General features: G+C 29.2%; 1 protein-coding gene across 2 annotated transcripts in view; it reads left to right on the top strand.

The window, feature by feature from the left end:
* The window catches only part of LOC126737540 (uncharacterized), a 256,720-nt gene that overhangs the window by 53,567 nt on the left and 186,234 nt on the right, over positions 1–16,919 (top strand). Inside the window, exon 3 of one of the 2 annotated variants that reach the window (XM_050442469.1) lies at positions 12,828–13,518. The exons of the other annotated variant lie outside the window; for it this stretch is intronic. Coding sequence (XP_050298426.1) covers positions 12,828–13,202 — 375 coding nt within the window. The 3' untranslated portion in view covers positions 13,203–13,518. Of the gene's footprint in view, positions 1–12,827; positions 13,519–16,919 lie in introns of those variants that run through there. 2 annotated transcript variants of the gene reach the window in all.

The following is a 16,919-nucleotide window of genomic DNA, read 5'->3' as shown; positions in this document are numbered from 1 at the left end:
TTTAAGGCATGTTTTGAATACTTTATGTGCATAAATATTAATAATTATTAAATTATAATTCCTTGATTTCGAAAAACACCGAATCACTTTATTTTTGAAAGTGATAGACATTGATAAAGTAATATAGTCTAATTTTCGCACTTTTTCGGAATTTTGAATGATTATCAACCTCTTATTTAAGACGATCGACTTCGAAGCCAAGTTTGTCTTTATGTCAAATACTCTAATAATTTTTCTGATTTTCTCCTGTTTCCTTCACGACGGAATGATAGGACATAGGATATAGGAGAGATATGGGACATTTCTATAAGTTCTCCCAGTTGTGTGGCTTTTTCGATGTTAGTTCTGCAAATTTCCTAATAGTTGTTTTTATTAGTTTGCTTAGTTAGCGATTCTGCTGTAAGTCTCTGATAATGTTTTCTATTTTCCTGCTAAGATCAACGCTGTTATTGCATATTGTAGCTGCCCTCCTTTAAAGAACAAACATTTGAAGAGAACTATATGAGGTTTAGTATTGAGGTATTATTATAAGTTCAGAAGGCCTACTGGACACCAAGAACAGCTTATACCAAATCTCCTATAAATATTACAGGTAAGAAAAAGCAATCACTAATTATGATAAAAGAAAACATCAAAAGTGAACTCGGGCAAGAAAAGTTTCCAGATCAGGAATAGTCAAACACACTTGGTTCAAACATCACAACATACATTACACATAACCAAAGACCTGCGAAAAGAAACTGTGCAAAAAGAAACATTGGAAAACAAAGATTCTGGAAAGCAACTTATATCACGCAAAACCAAGGATTCTTCAGTGTCAATCAGCTCAGTGTTGATATTCCCAACATTTGGAGACTCCTACTATCAGAACACTGCAAGATCTACTGCACTTTACACATAACTAGACATCATGCATCTCTACACGTACCTCAAAATATATAGGCCTGTATAATAGGTATTAGTTTATACGTGATGAGGGTTCAATATTTGTTCTAACCAAAATATGCTAATTAAAAAAAAAATGGTAATAAAAGTTCAAAATTTGACTTTCAACTATCTATCTACGACTATCAAAAAAATTTAACAGCAAAAAAATAATTAATTTTGATAATATACATATCTAAAATTCCAACTATTAAATACATTTAGTTATTTGTTTTTGTAATTATACTCTCGAATAAATCTCGAAAAAGAGAAAACTTAAATGGGTACGATAATTGAATCTCCTTGAAGTACACTAAAGAATTAAAAAAAAATTTTAACTGGTTAAAAATATTGATTTATTACTGTTTCGAATTTTTTATTTAATTACGTCTACTCTACTAATACTTCTCCTAATAATATACAAAATTTATTAAATAAGACATTTTTTAAATTTCTCTTGGCTTGAGATTTGACTCTGTACGTCGTTTTTTGGGTAATAAGACAATAGAATTCTACATATTTTAATGCAAGACATATTTTTGTGAAAATTTTAAATATTGACCGGTTTTAATTAAAAATAAAATGTTGACTTATTATTCTATTGGTTTTAATAAATCTATTGAACAATGAAATATTGTATAAAAATTTTTTAAATCTAGGTCACTTTAAACTGTACTCGCCATTTTTTAGCAGCAAAAAAAATAACACCAACCACTTAAAAATTTGACTGTCAATCCTCTTTTAAATTACTAATAAATATTAAGCGTAAACACTTGCAACTATTTTTTTCTTTATCATTGCACAGGGTGTTTAATAATAATTATTATTCCATAATGTTATTATATGATTTTAAAAAGTTAATAATTATAACAATTGATTAAGAATTTTTTACAAAAAAAAATGCAATTATTTTATTTTAGAATTTAGGTTGATATATTATTAATCATAATTTTACTTCCTATTATTTTAAAAGAATAAAGCGATTTTTGGTGAAAAATTTATCATAATATAAAATCGTAGGTTCAAAAAATAAAAATTTGTGATAATATGAAAAATAATATGAAAAACATTTATTGTTAAAACATATATTATTTTTCTAACATGTCTTATGATAAAAAAAATCATAAAAATCTATAAAATATCATAGCATAACTTAAATGAACATGAATATTCCATTTGTATTATTTTTTGTCTTATAAAATATGTGGTACTTAATTATTAATTAATTTTAATGTTTCTTGATTTTAATTCTAATGATTTTTAACAAAACATTTTTAAAAATTTATTAATTGTTTATGTGTATAAGTGTTAAAAAAATATATATCTTACATATAGAATAACATAGTAGACTGACAAGTAGACTAACAACAATATCTTCTTTTCTTCCGATGCTGTTTTTTTGCACAAATCCCTTGCTTCTGTCAAATGTATGTTGTAGCAAGTTTGATTTGTATTGGACCAAGCGTAATCTGGAAACCTCTTCTCTTTTTCCATTTTCTTTTGTTCTGACCTCCAGTGGTTGCTTTGTATCTTCTGTAGATAACTCTCCATATTCACTGGGTATTTGGTATACGCAGTTCTTGATATCCAGAAGGCATCCTAATTTGCTCTTCGATGCTAAACCTTTGAGAAAAAACCTAAAAGAATTATTAATCTTATGACTCCATGTATTATTCCATACATGATACTTATAATTAATTAAGCTTGGTGTGTTTCCAGGGTCTTAAAAACAAGCTGATTTAATTCCTGTTTCCAAGATTAGCATCCCAACCGCAATAACGCACTATCGCCCAGTAAGTACAGATGGAATACCATCTAAAATTTTTGAAAAATTATTTTATGTTTGACTTAAAGAATTTTGATACTATGACAATGAAAGTTCGAAAATTAGATGAACTATCAAAAATTAAATAGCAAAAAATAAATTTTTTACATTATGTATTTTTTGTAACTTTTTAATACATACATTATTTTTTATAATAGACCTAAAATTCCAACTATTAAATAAGTTAAATTAATAATTTTTAATAGAATTCACGAATTCTTATTGCATCTAAAATTTATTGTTATAAAATTATTTTAAATGTAAGGAATCAAAATGAACATTTTTATAACCCATTATAAAAATAAAATCTGAAAATGGATTTTAAAATTTATGCATAACTTAAATAGTTACGATTGGATCGCTAAATAATTTTTAATAATTTTTAAACTGGGTAAAAACATTGACTTTTTCCTGTGTCTACTTTTATAATTTATCGCAAATTGTATTTTCCTAACGTAATTTACTTAGATAGTCCAAATACATATAATAATAGATATTTTATAATTTTTTTAAGATACCTTGCAATGACATGGAGAAAATGGTCAAAGTAGTTAATTACATACAAAAATGATCCAATATACAAGACAAATAAGTTATTCTTATTAAACAACAACAAAATTGTATTTTGTAAAGAATTGTTTTAAAATAATCAACTCAATAAACATATAAAATATTTTAAAGTATAACTAATACTACTTTTATTAAACTTTAACTCTACTGTTAACTATTTAAACTGTTTCCTTTTCTTTATTTGTTCTACCTACTTTAATTACACCTTAAATGCATTTTTGTACTAGTATACAGATATATTAAAGATTACGAAAACTATTTGTTTCAAATTTAATAAAAGAGTAAAAAATTAATGATAATCAATACAACACAAGGCCTACTAGACACAAGATCTCACTTCATCTCGTTTAATATTATTATAATTTTATGATGCACGAGCTTGCACCTTGATAACCCGAGGGCATAAAATTTGTATACGCCGCCTCTTACCAGTATATATGCGAATGCCCGTTACAAATCATACGCTGCCATCGCATCTCCGGTAATGTTTTACTAGCTTCTTCAATCTTGAAAAAAAAGTTGCTGCGAGTGTGGAGTAAGTGGCTTGGAGATAATTGGACTTCCGCCACACCGTGGGAACAACAGGCAGGTGCTTCTCTTTTCATCTACATCTTCTCCTTCGTGTTCTTAAGATTATGCGTTTATCTTGATTTACTATTTTTGTTATTTGCCAGGGATTTCGTATCGTAACAGGTGCCCCCCAAGGGGGTGACTTTCGTTCTTAAAGTTAAGCAAATATTAAATATTTCAATAGTCAATCGATACAGGATTTTTTTTATATTTATTGTAGATTATACTAATACTAAAAACAGCAATTTTTTTTTCTTTTGTTAAACTTCTTTTTCATGATTTTTTAACAACTCTACTACCTATAAACTGAGTATCTAGAAATATTTCGTGGCGAGAGTATTACATTAAATTTGAAGAAATTTTCATTTGTACAAATAGGTGTATCATATCTGGGTTTCAAAATAAGTCAAATTAGATAAGAAGATAAGATTCGTGGACGTAATAATTCAACCAATATACACAATATTCGTTGGTTCCTTGGACTTGCTGAATACTTTAGACACTTTATCAAAAAATATGCAATCATAGTAAAACCTTTAACTATAGTCATCAAAAACAATATTCCATGTTTCTCGGAATCAGAAGAAAATGACGCATTTGAAACACTGCAAACTGCTCTCATCACATAGCTAATTTTAAAACTTTTTGATCCAAAGACCTCTACTGATACCCATAGAGTAAAACTTGCAAAGAGATAATTACAACAGATTACATCCGATTACATATTACAGCAGACAAACTTCTGACATTGAGCAAAATTATCACTTTGCATTGATACTTTTGTAATCATTAAAAAACTAAAGAAATTTTGCAATGATTGCAATTCGTTTAAAGTCACTAGTAAAATAAACCAGTAAATACCGTGAATAATGGTTAGACTTACAAGAATTTACATTTGATGTCTAATATAGACCTAGAGACAGAATAAAAAAATTCGACGCTTTGAGCCGCAATCCTTGCAATCAACAGACACATAATTCTAAAGTAAGCACTGTTCTAGCAATCAAGGAATCTGACTGGGTACTCTCAGGATAACTCACAGTTGATAAAAATAGAGACATTTATCAAGTTTTAAGTTCTATTTAAATTTTAAAGCATCTACAAATTGAGTTTGAACAAAATATGTTTAAAAATTACTGATAAAGGAATTTTGTGCTTCAAAAGGAATGAGACAACAAGTGGTAAAAGCTGCTTATGATGGCCTCGGTAATTTTAAAATAAAAAGGCAATAATTACATAAATGTTGTAAAAATTATTGCCTCCCGTAAAAGTTATTCACTTTAATCACTACAAACATTTTATGTGGATCATTAATAAACGACCCTAATTTCCTGGTTTGGCAGTGTTGGATTCACACAATTTGCTTTTCTGAAAGTAGCAAATCCAAAAATGTGGTAGAGTATTTTCAAGATATTTATGTAATCAATGCTTCAGCCGCTCCTAGAACAAATGGTCAAGTAGAGCGTCTTAGCATCATCAAACTACGAGCTCTACCATCATCCTTTGCAGAGAAAGAACTTTATGATTAACACGTCCCTACAATGTCCAAATGTCGAATGTGAAAATGCCTAGTTTTCAGGAGAGCTAAAAAACATATTTAATTGTCATTTAAAAATTATCGCATATGCCAACTTGTTTTTTTATATTACTGCTCTGCAGTTTTTCATTCTTTTTGTGATAGTGCTAACACATAGTTTTTTTCTTATTATAGGCTAAAAATCTATTTTCGTCACTTTGCATCTTATTAAAAATTTGTACTAATTTACGGCTTTGTCAAAAATTTTACTTCAAAGAATCGAATCTGACATATTCGATTGTTTGTGTTATAAAAATTTAATTTTTTTGTTTTTAATAAAAGTCAAGTAATAAAACAAAAATTGACATACAAATTATTTATTATAAGCACTAAACACATTAGAAAACAAAACCAAGAACAAAATAAAAATATGGTTAAGTGGAATTAAATGATCAATGAGAAGAATCATCATTCTCACAGAAATTTAAACATGAAATTAAATTACAATTAGAAATATTTTTTTAAATCTCTTCGGGCTCATCTTCATCTTCATTAGCATCTGGCTCTGGTAGACAGTCCCTTACTTCGCTTGATGTTGGTAGGGAGTAGTAGTATTGGTGGTAGGGTTTTGGGATCAAATTTTGTGAGCACATTGACAAAAGATCTCTTTTTTTTTACATCGGTTATGGGAAGTATATTATTATAAGGAGTAAAAGGAGTTGTTTGATAATATCCTCTTTTGTAGCCACTAGTTTTAAAAAGTCCTCGTTATAGTTTCATTAAAATATGTTTGTTTTCATTCTTTTATATTGAAACCATACACCATCAATGAAAGTAAAATGATCGTCAATAACTGGTTCGATTTCATTTACTTAATTTTTTTGCTTTTTCTTAGTTTTTTTTTCTTAGCTCTTAGCGTTTTGACATTTTTTCTGCAATAAAGGCGGCAAACAACACGTGCTATGGAAAATCTAAGTATAGCCATTCGTGGTTCCCTGGAATAGGGCCAACGAAACTACCTGCGGATTCAGCGCCAACTCAGAAAATATAAACAATTTCAAAATAAAAAATGTGGCATATTCGATAAATTAATGAAGCCACGTTCGTATACTCTGCTAATACTTACGAACTCCAACTATCGAATATGAAATATTGTATAAAATGACATCCGTTAATTTCAAAGAATTTGCATTTTCTCCAAAGCGTAACTATCGAATGTGCCACATTCGATATCATGCTTTGTATTAATTGCAAACCCTACATGATTTTTTCCATATTCAACTATCGAATATGGCACATTCAATACTATGATATTCAAGATTTTGAAGATTTTTTGATATTTGCAGTGTCTAACTAACAAATGTGTCATATTCGATAGTGTGTAGATTTACAAATGTAACAAGTTTTATGTAATCTCGGTACAAAAAAATGAATGTGAATATTCGATACTTTGATTCTGTCAAATATAGAAATACATATATATTCGCTACTTCTAAAACGCGTTCTAAAGGAGCTACGGATTTAATAATTTGCCACAAGACGTATTACGTCTAGTATAACAGCAATATATCGAATTTGAAAAATCCTTTTTCTCACATTCGATAGCTGGACATTGTAGGGACGAACAAGTTTATTCAAGATTCAGTCATTATAAGTAATACAATCATTAAATCAAGTGGAAAAACCCCAAGCCAATTAATATTTGAATTTACTTCTTTTAGTGGAACAGATTCTATACTACTGAAAGTGCAAAATATATCTGAAATTTTGAGCAATCTGCTGGAAATTAGAAAAACTACAGCAAAAAAATTAAGTGTGATCAAACTAAACAAAAAGAATATTTTGTAAAAATTGAAAGAAATCTAAAAGCTGTAGAGGCAGATCTTGTTCAGCGATGGAAGCCAGTAGAAAGTAAGCACGGACCTCTAGTAGTCCAATGATAGTTAAAAGTAGTTTACTAAATGATAGATACATTGCAAAGGACGTGACCAATTCTCATCGGACACCAAGAAAATCCAAATATGAGAATATCCGTATCCGCCGACAGAATGGGACTATGGTGTGTAGCTAAAGGTGTATCAGATGATGTAGATGAAGACAGTAGTGGCCAAAAAAAGGATATATTAAAAAGAATTAGATATAAAAAAAGTAAAACAGAGACAGATAATGTTTGTTGAAGTACTTTAGCATATGCAAAACAAAAAAAAATACATATATTAAAATAAAATAGGAATGCATAACATCCTATGTACGGAAACAAAATATATATCGGAAAAACCCTTCAAAATCTATTTAATTTATACCTTTTATGGATCTTAAACTATTAACAAAAATATTGCAGCGTTAATGTAGATTATTATTATAATTATAATTCTGATTAAACTGTGTCACATTATATTATTAACGGATATCAATTAACAGATTCATATAAAATAACCTAAAATGCCTAAAGTTTATTCTTGGAATCAGAATATGAAATCCAGCCAAAAGGTTAAAGCAATCAATCTCAATATGAATAAGGAAATATAAAAATTTCTCTTCTTTTTGCTAAAGCTATAATATTAAATTTACTTAAGTATAAGTATATATAATTATCCAAACCGCTTGCAAGAAAAACAGTTTTTTCTCTAAACCCGAGATACTTCATAAGTTTGGGCTGAGTGTGCTCATTATCAACGATCAAGTAGTTATATATTAGGTACTAAATTAAAAACCCATACTCTATGAACGTATGTAAGGAAAAGAAGTAGTTTTAAAGTATTAACATTTTTAAAATATTGACAGATTCGAAAAAAAAAACTTCTCAAAAGCTATTTTTGCTATATGCTTGGTCAAACTTAATTTGGCATTATAAGTAAGTCCCAGATCAATTACTTCATCCACCTTAATTAACAGAACATTATTTGCTTTATAATTAAAATTTATCAATAACAGTTTTCTAAAAAATTAGAGAATAGAGTAATTATTAACCTTTAAATATAGCCTGTGGACATTGCACCAATTTTTAACTTTATTAAGATTTACCCGACAGAATTTGCAATCATATTCAGTATCTATTTTGTTAATAATTTAGCAGTAAACTCAATTTCAATCAACAAACTAAGGCAAGATAAGTAATTTGACAATAGTAATTAGGATCATTGTAGAATTCCCAAGCATAATTCATGAGACTTAAACCCTTCTAAGATTTTACAAATTGTTTATGGCCTGGTAAATAAATCAGGGTAAATTATATTAACTTTATCTAAAGACCTACACAAATAACTATTTGAGCAAGCTAGATTTAGTACACAGGAGCGACTTTTTACCGAAACCAAATTGATTAGATGATAATTTGACATAAAAGTATATTCTAATATACAGAGCTATTTCCAAAAGTTTAGAGAAATTACATAAGATCGATAAAGCTCTGTAATCTTCAGTGTCATTCTTCAATCTCTTTCTGCATATCGAGGATATTTTTGCAAACTTCCATTTATTGGGGTAGAGTGCTGAAGCCAAGATAAGATTAAAAATATGTGAAACATTTGACAATACGTAAATGCAATGTCTAACGACGAAACTTGGGAGTCCGTCGGTATCGGACATCAGCTTATTTACTAGTTTAATAGCTGCAGTGACAATTTTATCTTCAGAAAATTATAACACCAATTTAGAAAATGAAAATAGGATAAGAATGCACAGCAAATATAATACATATCTCGGGATGAGAGAGATGGCCGAAAGTAAAACTAAAATTTAATAAATCCTTAAAAATGCCACGGCATAAAATAGTATAGAAACCAATACCAAGAATAAGGATTTAGTTTGCGGATGCTCAAGTAGTGTCAAACATTTGAGGTGAAATATTCGCGCAAATAAGGAAACTAAAAATTGTAAATCACTTACAACACAGTACTATAAATTAACTTTTGAAGGAACTTTTCGTCACCTAAAACAGTTGATCTGTAAATGCCTCAGCGAAAAGTAGTATCTATGTCTTGTATCCACATTGATTTCGTGCCGGGCAATTACAGGGAAATACAAAGTGACGTTTCTTACAGAGCATTATTTTACCTAGTTTAGTTTATTAAAAAAATCATTATTATTCAATATGCGCATCCTTCCGTGCTAATTACTGTAGGAAGCTAATCCCTTGAGACATTAAACAATGCTATGGGTATATCACCATAGTGTGATAGGCGCTTTACTAGTGTCACCAGTAGCGCCCGTTTGTTTTGTTTGTAACTGGATACGAAAGAGTATAGGAAGATATTTAGTCGGGTGTTGTGGAGACATTATATTAGTAAGCAGATAACATCAATTGTTTGTTAATTATTTTGCAATCCCAAATACATCATTAAGATCAGTTAATATCATAAAACTGAAGGGTGGTAGTCTGAATGTAAGAATGCTGTATTTATATTACGTTATTGCTTTAATAAACAGATATTATCAAAAACATTACATATATAGATTCGAAAAGGTAAAATAGTTGCTTACTGATTCTTTATTCTTTTCAGGTATGTAATGTCGCATCATCCTTGATCTTCTTTCCTGATTTTGCAACGTGTCATTTGGTTTAGTTATCATAGCTTATAATCTCACTTTCTGTAAGCGCCTTTAGTAAAATTATCAGTATATTTTATTAAATAAAATTATATATAGTTGTTATATAAAATTATTAGTATGTTTTATATTTTTTCTTGATATTTTATTGATATTCTTACAGACTTACAAGATGTTTGCTAATTAATTTGGAAATAATAGCACATTTTTTGCTTTTTTGGATTTAACCTATATCCTACTTCAGAAGACTAAAAGACTACTTCAGAAAATCAATTATATATTTTATGGATATTTAGATCTCTATGAGAATAATATATTATAGATTGTCTTACTTAATAATAATTAGAAAAATATTATAATCAATACAATAATAATATATAGGTCCTTCCTTGCTCTAGAGTTTTTAATGTTTTTCGTTATAACAATCTATGCTGGGAGATGAATGTGGGCTTTTTTTTGTTAAATATACGTGAGGGCTAATAGTTTTGGATCTTAGGCTATGTACCAGGTACTCTTAGTTTTTTTTCCTTTTTATTTGTTGTCCACGTTTCTGTTCCTAATTAAGTTGAAATAAGTATTACTTAAATTGTGTTTTTTATTAATGCTAGTAGGGTAATTTCCAATTTCAGTAATTTTACTTAAGAGTCTCTTTTTATAATTTTGTGTCTACATAAGATGTTAAAATGCTCAGCAAAAGCGGTTTTTCAAATACTTAGAAATTGTAGCTTTTAAATATTTTATACGTTTGACTGATATCAACACCATCCCATTCACACCACGGAATTTTATGGATTGCATTACTTTTTAAGAGCTTTGGCGTCTCCTTTTTATGTTAAAGAAAAAGTGTTTGCTAGTGTTTTTATTCTTAAAGGCAATATTAATATTTTTGTCAATAAAAATTCTCTTGAAATTTTTTTAGACAGATTATTGATGTAGGATATTTTAAAGATTTTTTCCCGCGATCTTGTTATGTTTTTGACCTGTTTGATTGGTTTTAAGCAATATTTTATTAATTAATTTATGTAGATAATCATTGTTTAAAAGAAAGTTCTTTATTTAAAGAATGTTTTTACCGTGTTTGAGACAGTTGTAGTGTTTGTAGTACTTTTTAAATGTTTTATAATATTATTTTTTTGTTGAAAAGTTATTAGAGTTATACTTTAAAAATCTTTCTGAGATTATTCGTTTTTGGTACCAATCTGTTTTTATTATATTTTGGTTAGTTCTAATAAATGAAATATCAAGGATAGGGATTGAATTATTAAATGTACATGCTAGTACTAATGTTATCGACGTATCATTGGAAAAATGGTAATTTAAAAGTTAATTAATCAATGCATATTTTTTGACGTTTACTTATATTGATGTCGGAGCAAATAGGTGATAAACAACTACACATACCTAATCCAAAAACTTGATAACAAGAATGTCCAATAAAATTTTAATAATTATTATAACAATAATTATGAAATACGAAATTTAAGAGGTTGATAATTTCTTGCAAATATAACGTACATCGGTCTTTTAATAAATCCCACTTTCTTATTAAAATTGCAATGACAAGGTCTGTTGGCATATTTGTAAACCAAGAAATAGTATATAAGGATACTTAGGCATAATTTGATCGTAATTGAAAATCTTGCAATAAGTTAGCGACTTCAAAAGAATTTTTCGTATAATGATGATCTCTCTCATAGGCACCATCACTGAAACTGGTCAAAAACTCTGTTAACTGATAGGTTTGGGAACCAATAAAGCTTACAATCTTAATGGGTCATCCTGCTTGTGAATTTTCGATAAGCAATAGAGTTTTAGAAAAATACCATTATTACATTTAAGTTTTTTTCCCTTTTCTTTTTTTAGATCTGATGACAAAATAAACCCATCTAAGATTTTGTTCTGTATAGTTAGGTTAGGTTAGGTTTGTGGTGATTGATGCATCTTATGCCCCTTTACTATGACCCTGGGTTGAATGTGGCTCACTCCTTAAGTGTTCATACTTCCCCAATCAGGTTAGGAATTTAGGCGTCTTTAGGAGTTCGATATTTTTATTGGGAGAAGATGACCTGACTCTAAGTTGTTACTGGTTTTGACACTATTGAAGAGTTTGTGTTCAGACCGCATCTTAAATTTCGTAAATTTCGCTCTAAGAATGATCAGTCAGTACTTTTCAATTTGCTGTACTCAACTACGGATCTCTTACCGATAGCAATATCAAACCGCATCTGTTTATTATATGAGTATGATGGCTCTTATAACACCATCTAGTTCCTACCTTGCTACGGATATAGTTTGCACTAATAGATCTATTTTTATTAATGAAGGTTGGCTCATGGCCTGTTTTATTAACAAACTTATTGGGCTTCTGTATTTTAATATTTTCATCCTGCACCTGACGTATAAAATATTCTGCATCTACAGGGTAATTAAAATAGTGTAAAAAAATTCGGAGGTGAAAAGACTCCTAAAAATAGTAAAAAAAAGTTCCCTGTATAATAAGATCATCCATGGGAAATTTATTCTTTTTATAAGGAAGGTTAAACTTATTAACTAGAGCCAACAACCTGTATGTACATACATTACTGAGAAAAGTAGGCTTAATAATATTGAAAAACCATTTTATTTTAAAATCAGAATCATTGTTCTGTTGACCAGTTCGGTACACATAATTAGTAAACAATACCCGTCAAAATTTATACCCCATGCATACTCCAAAATTCCTTAAATTAAAAAGGAAATAGTATCAGCAACTAATATTTTAATATAAAACCTATGCATAACTCAAATGAACACGGCTGGCAATTTCCTTTTAAAACACGAAATCATTCATACGATTAATTAAAACGAAATGACTAATTCAAAGTAGTAACGTAGGCCTTCAAAGTAATCGCGTGCACCACAGAAGCGACACAAGGGGGGCACGGGCGGTACCGTTTAGAGATCGCGGGGAGGACGGAGGGGCGGCGCGCGGGTACCAAAGAACCACAGACACGGACGCGCTACGTCGGCGTGGTGCTGTTTTGGGAAGCTAGACGCGATGAGGTTCCCACGCTTCTGGCAATGGACGAGGGAATGTGGGGGGATACGAGGGGCGGCGGCACAAACAACAGCAGAACGAAGGCCAAGAGAGAGATGATGCCACCGCGTGCGATCGGCACCTGCCTTGGCGTACACGTGCTTCGAAGCTTAACTATAAGAAGAAGGTGGAGTACCTCGGATCGGACTAATAGATGTACCAGTTGGAATTAAAAGTAAATATTAGGGTTGGTGAGATATGATAAAGTGACATTAGGAATTATTTAAAACAAAGGAGAAGTTTGTGAGGAAAAAATATTGTTTTTTTTATGTAAAAATTTATATTTTTAGGATTATTTTAAAAATGCTTACCAGTATATTATGTAGGGGAGCACGGAGCAGACAAAAAACATTATTCTCATTTTAAATATTTCGGGTGAAAGATAATTTGTTACTCTCAGTGACGCTTTGTACCAGCACTTATCATGTTCGTAATCAGAAATTATAACGAATATGGTTTTCATTAAATTTAATTATTCAATTATCATTACTCGGCTATTAAGTAATCATTTAAGGTATTCGTTACTTTGATTACTATTATTACCATGTTATTTTCATTAACATTTACGTATAAACTACTGTTGTTTTTGATGTTTTTATATCGAAAATCTAAAATTAATAAAAAACATATTTTTATTGTTTTGCCAATATACTTTTAGTCTAATATACTAATATTATACAAGTTATTGGTATAAAATATAAAACCTCGCCTATAAGACAAATTTAGAATTTTTTATACAATTTAAGAAACTGAATTCATTAATTTTGTCTACCTATTATTTACTTAGCTCTTTGTATAAACATAGGGCAGCACCACTAAACAAAACATAGATTTTGCACATAAAAACTCAATTTAAATTACTTTTACTTTTTTCCTAGTTCATGTTTAAAATTACTTTTAAACATGAACTATCGATCTTTCCTGTTTCTGTCAATATTTGTCCAGCGGTTGAATATGGCACCGATGTTGCTACTATACATAAAGCCTTTCTTAAAAAAATTGAATTTGTTTTTTTTCAATCAGTTTAGGACTAAAGTGCTTTAACTGTCTGAAAAAAATATATCTATTTCAGGCATCTGAGGACTATAAGAGCTTAATTTAAAAAAAAAGAAATATTAATTTATTTATTCCAAGCCGTTGAGGATTAAAACAAAAAATATTTTTCTTTGGATTTGGCTTCAATTTCCTTGGAAAAAAAATGAAGTTTTTCTATTCCAGGCAGTTCACGGCTAAGACAGTTCAACTTTCTGGAACAGAAATATTAGTCTACTTATTCCAGAAGATTGAAGAATAAATCAAATAATTGTTTTTTTAAATTTTGCTTTAATTTCATTTAAAAAAAAAATTAATTTGTCTGTACCAGGACCAGTTAACGACCAAAACTGGTTTAACTAACTGAGAAAAAAAATCTTAATTCTCTTTTTCTATTCGATTTAGCAAATAAAATTTTATCAAAATCTATCCGAATTTAATTTTTATGATATTTTTGGTCTTTTCTAGATCCTCAGACGTAAATCATAGCGATTACCTTAGGGTAATTTACCCTAAACAAACCTTGACCATATTTAGCAAAGCATATTTTCCTATACAATTATTATTTTCTCAGCGAGAATATTTGGTAAAATTTCCTTTTCATAATGCCTTCCAAGCTATTGCTTCGGAAGTTGTAGTTGTGGATTTAAATCTATTTAATGTGGATTTCAAGTCATTAACTAATATAATAACTTTGGACAGAGTCACATATTTCGTTAATTAACAATTTATATAGTAGTCATTAGCGGCTCTCGAAAAATCGTTCAAACATATAAAATATTTAATTAAAATAGGTGACAACAATTTGTCATTCGTGCACCTGCCTTAACCTTTGCTGCATTATCAACTACAGATCATGATAATTTTTCCCGCTGTTCCACGCAAACTCAAATAATCCTTCTTTCATCTTTTTACCTTAGGTAAAATTTAAAAAAAATGGATTGAAAACCACACAGTCTCCCTCCATTTGTGTATTTCACCTATAGTTTAAAATTCCCAACATGTTTCGAAACTAGAAGTGTCCAACATCAGAAAGATATCAAAAGGAATTCTAAGTCTTAAATAAATAAGCAAGGAACAAAAAGACAAAAAAGACAGAAAAGTTTTTAAGATTATGATTTGAGTCGCACTTTCAAGCTTGAGAGTTTAAAAATCGTCTATAAATTTTTTTTATACTAAAAAGATTTAAGATGTTTATTATTAGACTAAATAGTTTAATAATTATAACTATATATTTTATATATATTTTATAACTATTAAATACTAAATCTTTTCTGTCTTTTTATTTCTTGTTTCTTTGTTTAAGACAAATTTCTTTTAGTATATCCCTGATGATGGATACCGCTGTGTGCAAAACATGTCAGGAATTTAAACTATATGTAAAATAAACAAATGGAGGGAGACTGTGTTTTTTTCCAATTTACCTTAACCTTCGATGCTCCTGCAAGTATGAAATATTTCTTCACTATTTTTATCTTATGTAGAGCTATGGGACTTCGGTCAAATGGATCACGTTTTAATAAATGAGCGTATATAGTCGGCCCCCCTTTCCCTAATACATAAGTAATAAAAGTTCACCAGTTAAGAAACCAGCGGCTCTCAAACAATTTTTTAATTCATATTTTTATAAGATTTTTTTTAATTTGATGGGTATTACCACAGATGTAAATAGCTCCGCACGGAGCGGAGCTCCGACTTTCCGAGTCCCGTCGTCGGTTGTTAAAGCAAGTAAATGCTATTCAGAAATTAGACCTTTAGTTTGTTTTTTTTTTATTGATATTCTTGATGCAAGAATTATTTTGTAAATGTAAACATACTAGGCATAGTAAATATAAGAAGCTTCTAGTGCATTAATAAATTCTTTTCTACCTTTTAGGATTAAATAAGGATTAAAGATATTTAATGTTTACGTTGAAAATAAGAATATTAATTTTTTGTTTTAAAAAAGAGTACTCGATTAACGAGTAGCTAGTTTTTCCACATTTCTTACGTCTTTCAGAATTGTATTACTTCTACTACTAGCAGTAATAATGAAGAAACTTTATTTGGACTTGAATATTTTAGGAGATCATGGCAGAAAGTAGAAAAAATAAGAGAAAGGCTTGAGCAAAAGGAAAAAGTATGATGGCAACCAATATCCCGAAAATTATCACTACCCTTGACAATAAAATTACGGTATCACCGTTAAAGAAAGAAATGGCTAAAAGAAAAATAATGAATTTCAAAAAGAAATTTTAAAAAATTGAAGGGAAGTAGTCATCATCTAAAGAAGAAGACGTAGTCTATACTAAGACAAATGACGACTTAGACGACAGTGCAGACCATCTCATAGGTCTGGATAGGTCACATCTACCAAATGATTATATACTGGTAGAACATAAATTACTTAAAAAAAATAAATTAAATTGATACATTAATAAGTTTTACGTTAGAATTGTTCTAAAGGAAAAAGATACAGATGGATATTACGAAATAAAGTTTTGCAGAAAAAAAGCACAAAACTAATTTGTTGAGCCACCAGTTCCAGATATATTAGTAGTCGCTAAGAATAGCATTCAGATAATATATTTCAAGACTTTACTAATATAAATATTAAAACACACAATTTTTGTGGCCCAGTGGGCAATAATTTATTAAACAACATAAATATTAATAAGGCTCTTAACTATACATGTGTTCCTGGTACCAAAGGTCATTTTTTTAGACAGATTTAGACCTAATATACTTACATCAAAAAATAAAAGTAAATTAAATTTGTGTTTCATTGTACTCCACGCTTTCCTACCTATTTTTCCATGTTAGTAGTCTGTGTAATATTTAAGTAAAGGAGTATTGCCATTTTGTGATGTATAATTAAT

The sequence above is a fragment of the Anthonomus grandis genome, chromosome 6 (assembly GCF_022605725.1).
Source record: "Anthonomus grandis grandis chromosome 6, icAntGran1.3, whole genome shotgun sequence".
Taxonomy (NCBI): domain Eukaryota; kingdom Metazoa; phylum Arthropoda; class Insecta; order Coleoptera; family Curculionidae; genus Anthonomus; species Anthonomus grandis.
This window is presented reverse-complemented; position numbering and strand designations above follow the sequence as displayed.